This window comes from Cygnus atratus, chromosome 4 (genome assembly GCF_013377495.2).
Source record: "Cygnus atratus isolate AKBS03 ecotype Queensland, Australia chromosome 4, CAtr_DNAZoo_HiC_assembly, whole genome shotgun sequence".
Classification (NCBI taxonomy): Eukaryota; Metazoa; Chordata; class Aves; order Anseriformes; family Anatidae; genus Cygnus; species Cygnus atratus.
Window position 1 is genome coordinate 153,910 of NC_066365.1, and position 15,092 is coordinate 169,001.

General features: G+C 40.3%; 1 protein-coding gene across 2 annotated transcripts in view; it reads right to left on the reverse strand.

Annotated features, from left to right (window-relative positions):
• Nucleotides 1–15,092, reverse strand: part of WDFY3 (WD repeat and FYVE domain containing 3) — a 183,338-nt gene that overhangs the window by 111,495 nt on the left and 56,751 nt on the right. For both annotated transcript variants that reach the window (XM_050710491.1, XM_035539517.2), the window contains exons 4-7: nucleotides 14,322–14,445; nucleotides 5,625–5,734; nucleotides 4,418–4,579; nucleotides 2,605–2,797 (exon numbers count right to left, since the gene is read on the reverse strand). In XM_050710491.1, coding sequence (XP_050566448.1) covers nucleotides 2,605–2,797; nucleotides 4,418–4,579; nucleotides 5,625–5,734; nucleotides 14,322–14,445 — 589 coding nt within the window. The remainder of the gene's footprint in view (nucleotides 1–2,604; nucleotides 2,798–4,417; nucleotides 4,580–5,624; nucleotides 5,735–14,321; nucleotides 14,446–15,092) is intronic.

A 15,092-nucleotide genomic window follows, 5' to 3' on the forward strand; every position in this document is an offset into this window, starting at 1 on the left:
TTTTTTTTTTAATCTGTAAGGTTAAATCAGGAAAATCAGCAGAATAAAAAGACAAATATGAACTGCTAGAGTAACTCTAAAGCATCCTATTCCATACTGAAAAACAAAGTTATAGAAAGCACTGAATTATACTATGGTACTGGTGTTAGGTAAAACTCGACACAGAAGACTTGACATGATGATTTCCTATTGCTGCTCTTGTTAGCGATTCCTTGGCTGGCATACTTGCTTGCTGAGGAAAAGGAGGCAGCTTGTCTCATTCTGCATCTCTCCCACGGTCCACTGCTACATTCCAAAAAGCCTTCCCAAATCTAAACTCAGATTTCAGGATACAACCCTGTTTCAAAGACACTCCCTTAAATGACCTCTTATAGATTTCCAACATTTGCCAGAGAAGTGCAAGTATCTCCAGTTAGGTCAATTACAAAAGGTCCCAGAAGTTCAGGTCAAAACATGAGATAATGAAAGGATGTTCCTTTGAATGGGATAAAAAGCCTTAATTTTTTTCTTGAGTACGAAACAAACCTCCCTGCACATTACCATCTCTTAAGTCAGGTTCATTTTTATCAAGAAGTGAGGGGTCATGCTGAGTGGTTTTTAAGATTTTCACTTATTTAAATTATAAAGAATTTAGAGTATCTTTTGATATGCCACCCCATGTCTTTGTGGACCAAAGCAATAGGAAGCGACAATGGTAGCAGCTGCCATACATCAAATGACAGAGTCAGGACTGGGTTATTTTATTTGTTGCACTTTATAACCTTCTCAAATATATATATGTACACCTTCATTATAAAGTCATCAGAAGGCTGGTACAGACATATGTAAAATAACCATCACCCTTAAAATCCAATTTGAAAGTATTTAACTGATGCCTATTTTGTGCTTCTAAGAGATGCTGTACATTCACTTCTTTCTTACTGGAATTAGAAAGATGCTGCTAGGGCAAGAAAATCCACAGACTAAAATTTTCTGCCAAGTATGTGGAGGCAGGGTGCCATATTTCATAAAATGACAAAAAAAAGTTTTGCGGAACTTTGTAAAAACTTGCTTTCCAGGGTGTGGGGAAATAGTGGTTTGGTTCCTTTTTTTTTTTTCTGTCACCAATAATGCTGTACCCCTAAAATTTGTAATACGGCTGTTAGCTCATTTAAATAATCATTCCATTTTAAAAAGGACTTTATGCATTTAGATGGTGCTACAATCTGAAAGCCCTAAATACATCAGAAATATATTATACCAAATTTCACACGTCAAATTCTAAATGCCTAAACACACACACAGCTTTAAATAGCTGCAACACCAGTATTTTCAATAACATATTTCTTCACAAAGCTCTTTCCATGGATACTATCCTCGCTGACAACAGTTGTAATCTTGCTTTGTTTTCACAAATCCTTTAACCACTAACCCGCATGGCAGTAGCCCTACCTATGCAAATGATGAACATATCCTTGTAAAGATATATCTTAAGTAAAGCATTCCTTAAGTTATCTTCCAAAACCTCTCACCACCTTCAGTTTCCATGCCCCAAACAGGATACTATTTGTCTCAACAGTGAACCCAAATGAGTCTGGCTGCTTCAGTCCGTTGGTAGCTGCCGCACTGGTGGCACCAGTACTTAGAGACAGCCTCTCCTGGGCAAAGGACTGGGGCACGGCCGATCCAAGGCAGAAGGCTATAGGGACAACAGCCTTGGGTTGGGAACCTTGCAGGGAAGCTGGGCTGGATCATGGGGCAGGGCACAGGCAGGCTGCTCCAATACTCCATCAGTAAGCACGTGGGGGTTCATGCTCGGGTGCTGCTGTGCCCACACACCAAGCTCCCTTGAGTATTTCCTACTACCTGCATTACCCAGGTTTTGCTCTTGTTGAATATGTTGACTGTGTATCGATCTGACCTGGTCTCTTCCTGGAGAAGCAAATGTCTGCGAGAAAGAACATTATCTCTGCAGTCTTCCAGATTAGCTCTCCCTGGTTAGCATAACACACCAGTATTTACTACAGGGCTATTGCAGAAGCCTACTATGTGGGCTTCTGGATAGCTCAAAACGCACCAGAACAACACATGGAGCTGGTTCCTCTTCCCGTGGCTTCCTCATATGTCCCAACACTTGAATTGCCAGCCAGAGCATTACCTAAACGAGCAGCCGTACACGAGGCACTGCTAGCTTACCTTGCCACTGCAAGGGACTGCTGCTGCTATTTCAAACAAGACAGGAAGAAACATCTTCCCCTTAAGGATTTACTGCTAGCAGCAAAAATGACAGACCTATCCATCTGCCCAATGACTGCTTTTCAATATAAGTATTTACTGAAGATGCCCAAACAATAGCAAGAATTAGAGAGAAAGCACATCCTTTTTGTCGTTGTAAGCTCTACAGCAAAACATTATGGGAAGCACTGTTGTTCAGTGTCAAATTGACATGTGGATGAAGCAGACTCAACTGCAAACACAAGTGCTCTGAAATCTTACATGCATGTAAACACTTACATAGCCAAAGAGCCTGTAAGTTTTCCTTGATCTGTTACTTTCATGCCTATTTCATAACTACAAGAATAATCAAAGAAAAAATAATAAATAATACTGGATAAAGAAACGTACCATGAATGTATTTCACTACATTGACACTAAGGCCATGACGCGATATGGTCATCAGTACTTCCCCTGCACTCTTCCTCCAAGGCAGATTATAGGGAGGGCACCATGAAGTTATTGCACTGAATAAAAGCTGCAGATCATCCTTTTGAGCCAGTTCTTCTGCGGGGGACACATAACTGCACAGTTTTACTAAGATCTGAAACAGAAAGTCATTAAACATCCAATATTAATATCCTGCTATTGGTATTGGTGTTTCTGACTAGACTTAGCAAAACCCAAAACTTCCTTCCATTTGGCATGGACGTTAAGATCAGCAATGTATATCCCTCTGTATATTGTTTCTCAACTTTAAATTGCATACAAACTTACTCAACACATGGCTATTTCAGGTCTTGATTCAGTTAAAAATGACTAGAAAAGCATTAGCAGAAGAGTTCAAATAAATCTCTCACGCTGACACGGCATGCTTGTTTGGGTACCAGGATATTCCTTTCTTCCAGAACCTTATTTTTCACTGATTCAGAGGTTTAAATCCTGCAGCAGGGCAATGGCTATGAGAAGAAAACTGTTATACTCCTTCCTCTTGCAGGTAAGCTAATCGATGAGTTATTGGCAGATAAACAGCCATACCTTCTTGGCCAAATAAAAACAGCCAAAAAAGCATAGCAGGAAATGCTACAGCAATGCTATAGCACTACCTGAATGTCTGTCACCTGAATTTGAACTGCCAAGTTACCTTAATCAGGAAAAAATGCAGTTACGCAGCCAAAGCTGCTACACTGTGCTCCCTTCTGTATGTGTTCTGAAGACACTTGATGTCATAGAATCATTAAGGTTGGAAGAGACCTTAAATATCACCTGGCCCAACCAGCACAAAAGTCCATTTTCTATCTCCTGCGGGAAGCTGAGGCTCCCTCCCAGAAAGCCGTAAGAATATTTCGTAAAGTTGCCTACATCTAGAGGACATTTAGAAGTTAAATCAAAGTAAAAGCAGAGCCTGGGAGCTATGTGAAACCTCACCTGCTCCAGCTAACTCATTTGAGAGCACCTCCTGATGGCCCTCAATGAGGGACAAAAAAGAGCAGAGAAACAGCATATTGTGGGGAACTGTAACTGGTAACTTTCATCAGATGTCTGCTACACAGACACTTCCAGTTTGCACCTGGAAACTGGCAGCATGACTGTCGACCCCTTTCTAAAAGTAACTCTTGGCTCCTTCTAACAGTTTAGTCACAAGAACATATGGAAATTCCTTCACAAGAACTCCACTGGAAGCTTCAGAAAGCAGGAGTCCTTGGTCTCCCTGGCGAATTGAAGGGAAAACATCTGGAAAAAAGTCTGAGGGATAACTCTAAGAGGAAATGCAAGCTAAGATGGTTCATTCCCATATTTAAATTACTCATTTCAAAATGTATGGTATATTCCATAATTAAAAGAAAATAATTACACATTACAATAACTCACAGATTATTAACGGTACTAATCATTTTTACTATGTCTATTTCTATCAATAATGGCCAAAGATACCAAACACTAACATCAGTTAGATTAAAGCAGAGTAATAGCCAATGTGTTGCTCATTTTAAGCAGCTGCACGGAAGAGTTCTATTTATTTTTGTGGAGGAGATTCTTGCTGAGGACAAAAAAAATCACAGGAGAAATGGGAATTCAACTTCAACTGTGCTTGTAAGAAAATCCATCTTACTCTAAGATAGCAGTTTGCGAAGAATCAAGGAAGAGCGATTTCTGGAGATTCCTCAACTTGAAGCACCTCCACTCTTTTTGCAAGTTCTATGTCCTATTTTACCTTGCTTACCTGTACAAAGACTTTCTGTAGTAGTGCTCGGCGCTCTGCAAGAGGTAGCTCATTCTGTGCTCCTCCAACTACCTCAGGCACATGTGGAAGGTCAAAAAAAAGATATAGACATTTAACGAGTGTGGAAGGCACAGACATTGTAGTCATGCAGTCCACAGTTTTCTGGGGAGAAAGAAAATAACACAGCAAAAAACACAGTTCAGCATATTACTATACTTAAAAAGTCACACTCCTGTAATCAAGTTGACTCAAATGCTGGCATTTTCTTTTAATATCTTTCCAAGCTGTCCACATGGCAATACAGATTCACCATCTATTTCTGAACGCCTACCTAAATAGTGATCTTAAAATAGCATCATCATTTATTTACATGACAATAGCATCTAGCAGCCACAGTTAGGAGCAGTCACTGCACATGACAAAAACAAAAACTGATCGTCCTTGTCAATAGAAACTTACAAGTTAATTACAAAACCTTCAGCGAAGCCCTCATTAACCATCTATTCTTTGCAACAGTAGAAATGGGAGTGGGAGGACAGTCAGTCAATTCATGCACTCGCATAGCAAGAAGGTACAAGTAGGCATAAGGAGCATAGCAAAAGAAAATATGAAAGCATCAGTGGGAAGAAAAGACAAATTGGAGTGGAGGCTGGTGACATACTAAATGCATATAAGATGACGTGCTGAATTATAATGGCAGATCAGAGCAGAAAGAATAAACCACACAGCTGTCCAGTACATCGCCACAGATCGGCTCTCCGATGCAGGCAGGGGGGAACCAAAAACAGAAGCAGTAAATGTTCATAATATCACCCACTTGTCACTGCCATTGTCTTCGTTTTCCAGCAATGCCTCCTACATAAATGGGGAGCCCAAGTATTGAAACTGAGTGATTTAGGAGCTGCATGTGACACATACCTCAGAGGCTAAGCAGCAGCATGCACCAGAAGCCTTTGGGGAACAGTAACAATTGCTTGTGTAATTCAAAAGAACATTCTAAATTCATGTTCCAAAAGAATGATTTTTAGGCAACTGAAACCACAAGGAGCTAAAGCAGAAGTTCTGTGGCAGTGTAACAGAACAGGGCCTTAGCACAGAAAGCAGAAGGTAGTTAGAACATATTTTAGTGTGTTCTCAGAGTTCATGACTGTGGTTCTTCCATCTTCAACCCCAAAACTTTTTTTAAGCCATGATGTTTAAGACTAACCTGTCCTGATGAAGCTAATAAATTAATTGTGGTGAGCAGCATCCAACCTCTACTGGCTTCTTCACTTTGATTGACCTCCAGAAACTGGACAATGGCACGACTTGCAGCCTCTGTAGTGGGCAAAAAGAAATAGAAATTCAATTTTAACGTCTGCAGTATGCAAAACATCTTGTCAACAGTCCATATACTAAACAAGAAATCAGCTCTGCAGCACTGCTTGGAGAAGGGAAAAATAAATAAATAAAAAATAAAAGGACTGGGTTCAGGCCTATAGTCTCCTGACACACATTTCATTCTTCCACACGCACTTGGCTTTGACAGTTACAAGGCTGCAAAAAGTACATTTTTTGGTATCATCTTGTAAACCACTAGACAGGTTGTGCAACAGCATGCAGCAACTTTTCTTTAAGTGTTTTGGCTTTACCAACACAATGTACTCTATTCCAAGTGTCTTAAGTCAGCACCACTTCGGGGGTTTGGTGAGAAAATATTATATTCAATTTCTGGAAAAAAACTGCACTGAAACAACAGTATGGAGGATAATAGGAAAGGACTGAAGGGAAGATGTAGAATAACAGAAGGAATAAAAACAGGAACAAAAACGAAAAATAAGACTAAGACCAACAATTACCACATCCCCATCTTACTTTTTTTTTTTTTTTTAATAAGATGAAAATGCTAAAAACTTATGGCTGATTCTTATGTCGATGGGACCACTTTCAGAATCAGCAACCTTTCCATATCAATGAAAGCCAAAAATAAGTATTCCGCCTATTAAATAAATTATCAACACCAATAAAAATGTACAAACTACAAACACGAATAAAAATGAAGAAAAAATGAAATCCTAACACACTGCTGTCTAAATACACGTTAAGGTATCTGTAATGCCCGCCATAAGGACTGCCCATAATGCTTAAAGAAAATTTAAAATCATTTTTCATTAATAACTCCACATCAATCATCTTCAATGCTTTCTGTGTCAATCACAACAGAAAAAGAAGGTACATAATATTGCTTAAAAGAGTGATGACAATGGAATTACAAAAGAAGAAATAAATCTGCAATTGAAGAACCACCCATTTTTCATCTTGTTTTGTCTGCTTCGTCTGCCGTAGATTTCCCAGAATAGACCTGTGCATGAGTTTCTCCTAATGTAAATACATTTTGTATGGCAAAATACTTATCAAACTTTGAACATGGACTACACTTCAGAGATCATTTTCTGAAGAATCACATTTGCAAGCTTATGAACTAGCTGGTCCTAAAAGGCTTCTACAATTGTTGTTACACAAAAGAGGCTAATACCTTTCAGGACCAAAGCCATCAGCCACTACATTCATCAGTGAATTGATGGAATGATAACCAATGTGTGAAGAAACACTTCTATTAACAGAAGCACTTGTATCAATCACCAGGACCCAACACGGGAAAGACAAGGACAAGCAGGAGCTTGCTCAGCAGAGGGCCACCAAGACACGAAAACTGGAGCACAGGCCCTGTGAGGAGAGGCTGAGAAACTGGGGCTAGTTCAGCAGGAAAAGGGACAGCCCCAGCATCACCCAACAGGGAAGCTATGGAAAACCTGCAACTAGGCCCTTCACAGCAGGAGACACGTGGCTTCAGCCAAAATGGGAGAGGCTCAGGCTGCCCTACGGAGCCTCTTCCCTGCTGCATACAGCCTGGCACTGGGACAGGGCCCTGCAAGGCTGTGCTGTCTCTACCCTTGGAGGTTTTCAAGGCCTGACCGGATGGAGGCCTGCACAGCCCAACCCCTTCTAACAGCTGGCCTGGCTGCGAGCAGCAGGGGGCGAGAGACCCCTGAGGTTCCTTCCAACCCTTAGTCCTCTGTGATTTCCTCTTTTACAGCAGAAAGTCTAACTGATGTCTCATTCGGAAGGATTTAACATCAACTGTACTGGCATCGGTTTCATTTCCTTTTGGTGCAAATAACATGTATTTTTCCCTAAACTCTTGAAAAAAAAAAAACACTTCTATAATCATGTTCCTAGAAGGATACACAGTGAAAGAGTGATTGAAGGCAAAAATGAACACTTGTTTCATGTTTGTAATGGCTATTTTCCAAGTTTGTTTTGCAGCCTTACTGGCTTACTTTTTTTTTTTTTTGTACAAACCACTGGGTTTTTTAAGTCTGGTATAAAGTAAGAGGAGGCACCTAGTAAATCCTCTGCATGGGACTGACCAAAATAAAACCAGCCTAGACTTGCTCCATCTTGTTATTTCAGCCTTCAGAACTGTATCGCAGAAATGCAGACGCACTAGCTGCCCAACGTGCCAACCTGCAGTACTGCCTGGAGAAGCGGTTTGTTTTCTAAAACAGTCAGTCCACAAAATTGGCTGGATAGTTGGGTACAAACAGACAAACTTAGAAAGCGCACTGGAGGTGCCACAGCTATATTTCCCACATCTAAGGTTTACCGAAGATGCCAGAATTAATGACAAAAGCCACTTTCCAAAATTCTCAGGGTCAACTGTGCCCAAAGCACATGCTGCTTCTGCAATGGCAGTGCCTCACCAGATCTGACCAGGAACCATGTGAGACCCATTCCTTTTCTACCTGTTCTCTTTTGACCTGAATACAGATAGAGCTAGGCCACCAGTCTCTGCTTAGAGACTGATATAACACAAACAGGGTACAAACAGCCTCCTTAGGGCATGGTTTTCACAAACCACCATGGCTTGTGGGCTCTTTTGGTATCTTTTAAAGCGAGACTGAGAGGTTAAGTGCATGCTTCTGAAAGTGTTGTCATGCTGCTGGCATCCTCAGTGGCATAGCAGTCAAACACTATAAATAGGTGCTTCAAAACTGTCGGTCTTAATTAAGCACTACCTAAAACACAGACGGCATTTTGAGTGCAGGAAGGAATTCTCTTGTCATCTGCTCTGAGCAAATTTGATAGCACTACCATTCATTTTTGTTGTAAGCACTAGCCTTATTTAATTTTTTGGAATTTTTCCTTGTTTTCAAGTGCTCAAGAAATCCTTTCGATATAACATCCTCTGTGACTGGCCCAGATGTCCTTAGTCCTTCACCTTCTGCAGAAGCAACGATGAAATCCAGCATCTGGATGAGATAACTATTAAAAACAGCAAAGGAGCAAAGAGACAAAGAACTATAAGGTAATATCTGTATACATCTGTCTTAACAAGTCTGCAAGCGTGCACATGTAACATGGCTAGTGCAGTACTAAGATTTTTCAACGCTGACTCTGTAAATAAGGAAGAGAGGCTTTGTACAACACAACAGCAGAAGAAACTTCATACAGAAGAGGTAGCAGAGATGCTTTGTGTCCTGGACTTCAGAAAAACAGCAAACGGAAAGCTACAGGATATAACAGATATATTCAGATCATTAGCATAAAGCAGCACTGCATTACAGGCAACGTTACTGCCTATAAAAATAGCAGTAAGGACTAATTCAGCATTTAGTTAGATATTCTACTACAGTAGACAGAATCGTGTCATTGTACTTCTATGCAGCCTATTGTTACCTTAAGTAGGATATTATGGGCAAAAGCCCAGGTAAGACTGCTGGGAAAGACATCCGTGTATATACCAAAAAACATGTGTGCGTGTGGGCAGGGGACATTTTGTGGACCCCTTCTCTACACAAGCCTCCAAGAAGTCTCAGCTACCATGCATGGAGAACATCTGGAAACACAGACAGATACCTGGAGATAGAGGAAATTAATAGTTTCAATTGCCATGCTAGTAAAAGAAATACCTACCAAAACCAAACTGGAAAGATGCCTTTGTTCGATCAGGAGCAGTGCTGTCATCACAAACAGCAGATACGAAGGGACTGATGCCTTTGCCATGTTACAGAACAGGAGGACTGCTGAGCAAAAGATAAACAACTCAACTGTGCCAGTATTTAGTCTCACTAAACCAGCTGATAAAAGAACAAGCTTTCTAGGATGTCTTGGAAAGGCACTGTATGGCACTACATTTGCCTCACATAAGATCTGATAAATAGCATCTAAGATTAATTCCAGGTTAATAGAAAGTAACAAGATTCAGCAGCCATTGGTCAAGAATCACTCCTCAACGCTAACTGATCAGACTCTGCTTCCCCTTTGGAGCCACTTCACTAAATTCAAAATAGAATAGCTGTGTGAAGATAAGTCTCCTACAGGGCAAGGGAAAAGAAATTACAGCGAAGAAAATATACGTGGCCACAACAGGCTAGATCACTTCTAACCTCCTCTCCTCTCTATACACAATTACCTAACATATCACAAAGTCAGAAAGCAGCCCCCAGCTCCACTGTTCTTCAGTGATAAACATCCCCAACTCTTCAAAGAGGCAGACACTACAAATAATGCTATCAGGAAAATTTCAGACTCCCATGTAGGAGGAGCATGAAAGGCCACTTGTACAAGATGAGCTTTCTTAAACTACCGTGTTTATCTTCTACCAAATGCAAGATGCACTCGAACGACACAACACACAAAGAAATAAATCTTCTAACATTTGCCAAATTAAAATAAATGTGAAAATAGCTCTGCTAATAGGGATAGAGGTTAACTGCAATAAAAATACAAAATAAAAGCATAGTTTATAAATTAATGGAATTTAAAAATGAAAAATAAAGGCAGACATCGCCAGAGGCTGAATATAAACCACTGACGTGTTTTTCTGCAATGGTTAAATGTTATGATGATGAATGTTATCAGATTGGACTCCCAATGTGTTTTTTTTTTTTAACTGAGATAATGGTAGACTTTAAGCACATTTGTTAGAGAAATGGCTAAAGAGGTTAAAATATTTTTCACTGGCTAAGCAGTATAATTAAAATAGAGGGGGGAAAAAGAATAACAATCACACAGTATAAATAATACATGAAAAAGTTACTTCTGAAGGGAAGGAGGATTATTTGAACAGTCTAGAGGCATGGTGAAATAAGCAAATTTAGCATGACATAGTAAATATTATGACAGATTCACATAGAGCGTTCCAAATATGGAATGAAACTTTGACTAATACGAAGAAAGTAAGACAAAACAAAATTGAATTTAAAAGCTGCCTAAACCAGTGTTGTACACAGAGCAGTATGCATACTGAATCATTAAAAAAACCAAAAACTTTTGAAATTGTCCTTAACAGAGGGTTGAAGTGTTCCAGCCCTACGATGAACCCTTTTCTTTTCTCATTCTTCTATTTTACACCCTTCTGCACACGTTTCACAGGTTTTCCCCACAACCACTTACATTCTGACAGGGGAAGCACTTCTCAGACTCCAGGATTTCTCTTCAGTCCAGGAATCATCCTGTGACAACCAAACGTTTATATTCCCTGGACACATTAAATAACAGGAGTTCTCAGTATGTATTTTGGTATATTTCAGATGCAGACAATATAGGACTGACTCAGAAACCAGTTTTAGGAAACATGCAGCAACCATTCCAAGGTATCAAATCCCGTGTCTGCACACCTTCCTGTGCTGAAACATGAGCAGCTGTTATGAGTCGAAGAGTATGGTGCACTCTTATACTCGCCCCGTTTCCTGCTGTGTGTCTGAGCATCCACAACTGATGGCAGTCAGGAACATTGCACCATGTTTCCCAGATTCACGATTTGAGCTGGGGATTACAGCTCTATGCCATGATAAACATGTCAGTATCTAGAATCTCTCGGGTAGCAGGTTCAGGCACCCACTGAGACGAGAACCCGAGAAGTGCCCGGCCACTCAGCCCATGCCGCAGGGAGCAGCTCTGCCCAGCCCACGCACAGCCACCTCCACGCAGGGGATGGAGGGGACCCAGCACCAACCCCGCTGTACACCTCCAGCTCGCACCAAGTCCTGACATCTCTAACAGAGAGATGGCCCCAGCCGATTTGCGCTGCCATGTGCTCATTTTTGCCCTGGTCATAAACTACGATGGGCCAAATACACTAGAGCATGCAGCTGAAATATATGCAATACACAAGTTCTGTACTTATTTTAACTTGCAGCAAGGGCGAAGAGGAACCACTTCCATCCAAGGTATGTGTTTTGTAAAATGTAAAAAGAAAAATAAAGTGTTGCTTCCTTGCCAGCATCAGTAGTCGAAGTAGCCATTAGCAGACACATTTATTCTACCAAGATTGCAACAGTCTCTGCACCTTGTTTAAGCAGTCTGTCTTTTTCAGCTGAGAGCCAGATGTACTCGATCCCAAAACTACGGCTTATTGCAGAAGAGACTAAGTTAGAAACAGATGAGTTTGACTATCCATTCTAGCACAGCACCATCATGATCTTTTGATTAATTCAAACATGAAATAGCATGTAGTTGTTGAAAATCTGGCAGTTAAAACCCTCAACAAAACAGAGACAACTATCTCAATTGTAATCTCACCATTTTACAAAACAGGCCCGGTATGACAAGGCAAAGGAAACCATTCATGTATCCTCACAGGGACACTACTCAAGTCACCTGCAAGCCATCACTGTTGTACAGCAAACACCTCGATGTGGAAGATAATCTATCAATTTTAATTTCTTCATTTTTCTTACTGCAAGGTTACATTTGCACTAGAGAAACAGTACAGTTGAAACTGTAGTTGAACATTACAATGGCAATATTAAGAGACTCTTTAAGATAGGGTGATGGCACAGTTTCTACTGGATCATCTAATGCTGTTCTAAGAAAACCACTACAGTTTGTCAGGAACAACTAAGACGTGTCCACGATGGCAGGCATTCACATAGCTGCTAGCATAAATATTAAAAGGCCCGATAAAAAAAATTGTGCTGTGCTCCATTATCAAGCAGTCAGAAAAAAAACAGGTAACATATAATATCACATTCCCCTCTGTAAAGTGCTGCCAATGGCATTTACCTCTTCAGAGATAAAAAGCAAACTGGTTTAAATTTCTTGTCTTTTGTTAACTAAAAGGGAAGGTCGCTTTTAATAATGATTGTAGGGAAATCTTGTCTCTCAAAAACAGGTTTGGTAATTTCATTTACTTAAACAGGGCACTTGACACCATCAGGAATTTGCACTTGGCTACCAACAGAGACATTTCCTGCATAGAGCTGCTAGTGAATTTTTTCACTTATGAAAACTTTCTAGGAGATGTAATTACCTACCCTAGCTATTGAGATACCTATTGAGAATGCCCTTTTCCTACCAAACAAAATGATAGTGTAAGCACAATTATTTCATCTCTAACATAAAAAGTACTCTAAACCCCCTAGGTTTTCTGCTTTTGAATACTGTAGGGAACATTTGTCTAGCTCTGGACAGTTTATCACAGAAGTGCACCAACAATGAATGTTAACAGCCTGTTAACTCGATGTTTACAGAGAGCAAAATGCAACTCCCTGGTCTGGCTAAGAATCACAACACAACCTCAGTACATGGAGCAACACTAAAGCTAAAATAGTTTTATTGATTGAAGTAATAGCAATCCTGACAACCTCAGAAAAATTACTGCTTTCCTTCTAATAAAGCCATTGGTACTCATTGTATAAAATCTTATAGAAGTATCAAACTATCTTTTTAAGTCACTGTGGTTAAGTTTCCTTGTGGGGGAAGTAAAATAACAAAAATAAAAAAAAGGAAAAAATCCCCAAACTCAACAACAAGAAAATTTACCTCGAACATCTGAGACTGCAAGGATTAAAATTGGGCTGCCTTGGAGAAACTAGGTAGAGATATGATTTAAGTACTAACTATCCCAAAATGGCCATTCTTAGCAGAATGCAACTGGCAGGCACAACAGATGTTCCCCAGGAAAAACAAGTTCAAACCAACACCACCATTTTGCCTGCTGGACATTCATTTCCCCTAAATACCCCAAGACTGTGTGCTCTTGTTCCCCCATAAAGCACAGGTTTCGTCTACTTTAATCTATTAGCCATCTGGAATGTTTCCCTGTTAGTCTCTCCACTTAAAATGGAAAAAAAAATAAAACAATTTGTGACTCTTGACTTCAAGCATAATAGTTAGCACAACCTTTTCTAGCTCACTATTTCCTTATCTAAATCCACACTGAGAAGCCAGTAGAGAATTTAAAATCATCTAGCAGGCAAAAACTTTATACTGCTCCAAAGACCTCTCCTCTTTCCACGTAATAATGCTCAAAAAAGAGAGACAAAGAGGAAAGCCTACAGCAACATGCCTCCTCACCTCATTGCCCTCTGTCACACAGCTCCCAGCAAGTGGTCAGGGTTCAACACAGAACCAAATCTACCCCTGCCATTTAATAAACGGGTGAAAGAGGGGCTTAGAAACATTTTCCTAGCACTGGGGGTGCTGGTGCTCATGTGTGGCTCACTGTACTTCCACATTTTCTTATTCTCTTCTAGGCCTACAGCTTATGTTAAGGTTCCAAAACTGCACATTTAAATATCTGAGGGATGAAACAGCACCAGGAGGCACCTCATGCAAGCTACAGCAGCTGTCCACATGCTCTTCTGTTTCCTACTAGTACGGGATTCAAGTTTGCTCACTCCTCTCGGTCTTTGGCGTGTTGTCCTATTGTGGAACTTAACATTCCAAACTCCGGGCAGGAAAACTCTAGCTGCCTACTTCTCTCTCTCAGACCAAAGCAAAAGAACGCATGGTCAATGTGAAGAGCTCAATTTGAGTGTATGCACAGTTTTTGTGGATAGCAGCACATCATATTCTGACCAATGTGCAATTCACAATGGACATTACACAAACCTCAAACTTGTGCCCCATGCAATACCTGTGGATTTATTTGATGCTCTCCGTCGAATCTCAGTCACCATCAGTCGTGACACTTGAGTAGTAAACTGCAGGAGATCAGAAAATTTTTCTGTCATTGTACTTGGAGGAGCATTTCCAAACACCTAAAACAAGAGGAAAACAGATCAATTAAAAAAAATTGTCCCAATTAAGTGGTTCACTATAAGCTACCACCAGCACCTCGTTCCCCTGCAGACAAGCAGTATCACTACTGAGATCACATTTTTGTTTTCCTGCTGCATTATTCATCCATGTACCGTTTCCCACAGTGCACGTTGTAAAAATATATTTATAATGGAAATTATGTCAACTTACAGGGATGAAAGATCTGATGAGTAAAGGAGGAAAAGAGAGCTGTGAATTTTCTTGCATGACAAAAAACCCCAAGAGTTGAAAAGACTGAGATTGCATGTAATCGACTAAGGACTAGATTGCACAGTAAATGCTCCCACATGACTTTTGTTTTTTAAAAGCAAATGTTTTACTATTTGCTGGACCAAAACATCCTATGGGGTGAACTGCAAGTACAGAGCATGAAACATTCCAAAAGGAACTAGGCAGCAGAACTTCTCTGTTAAGTTTTCCTTGATAAATGGACTATACCAGGAAGCCTCACAGGTCAGAGCCTTCACATGACCCTATTCTCCTTTCTTGAGATTCTCCTTTAACATAACAGCAGAAGTTAACCTTTTTTTTTTGATTGTCACTCCATTCTACCAACTTACTCTTCATCATTAAGTATTGATTTGAT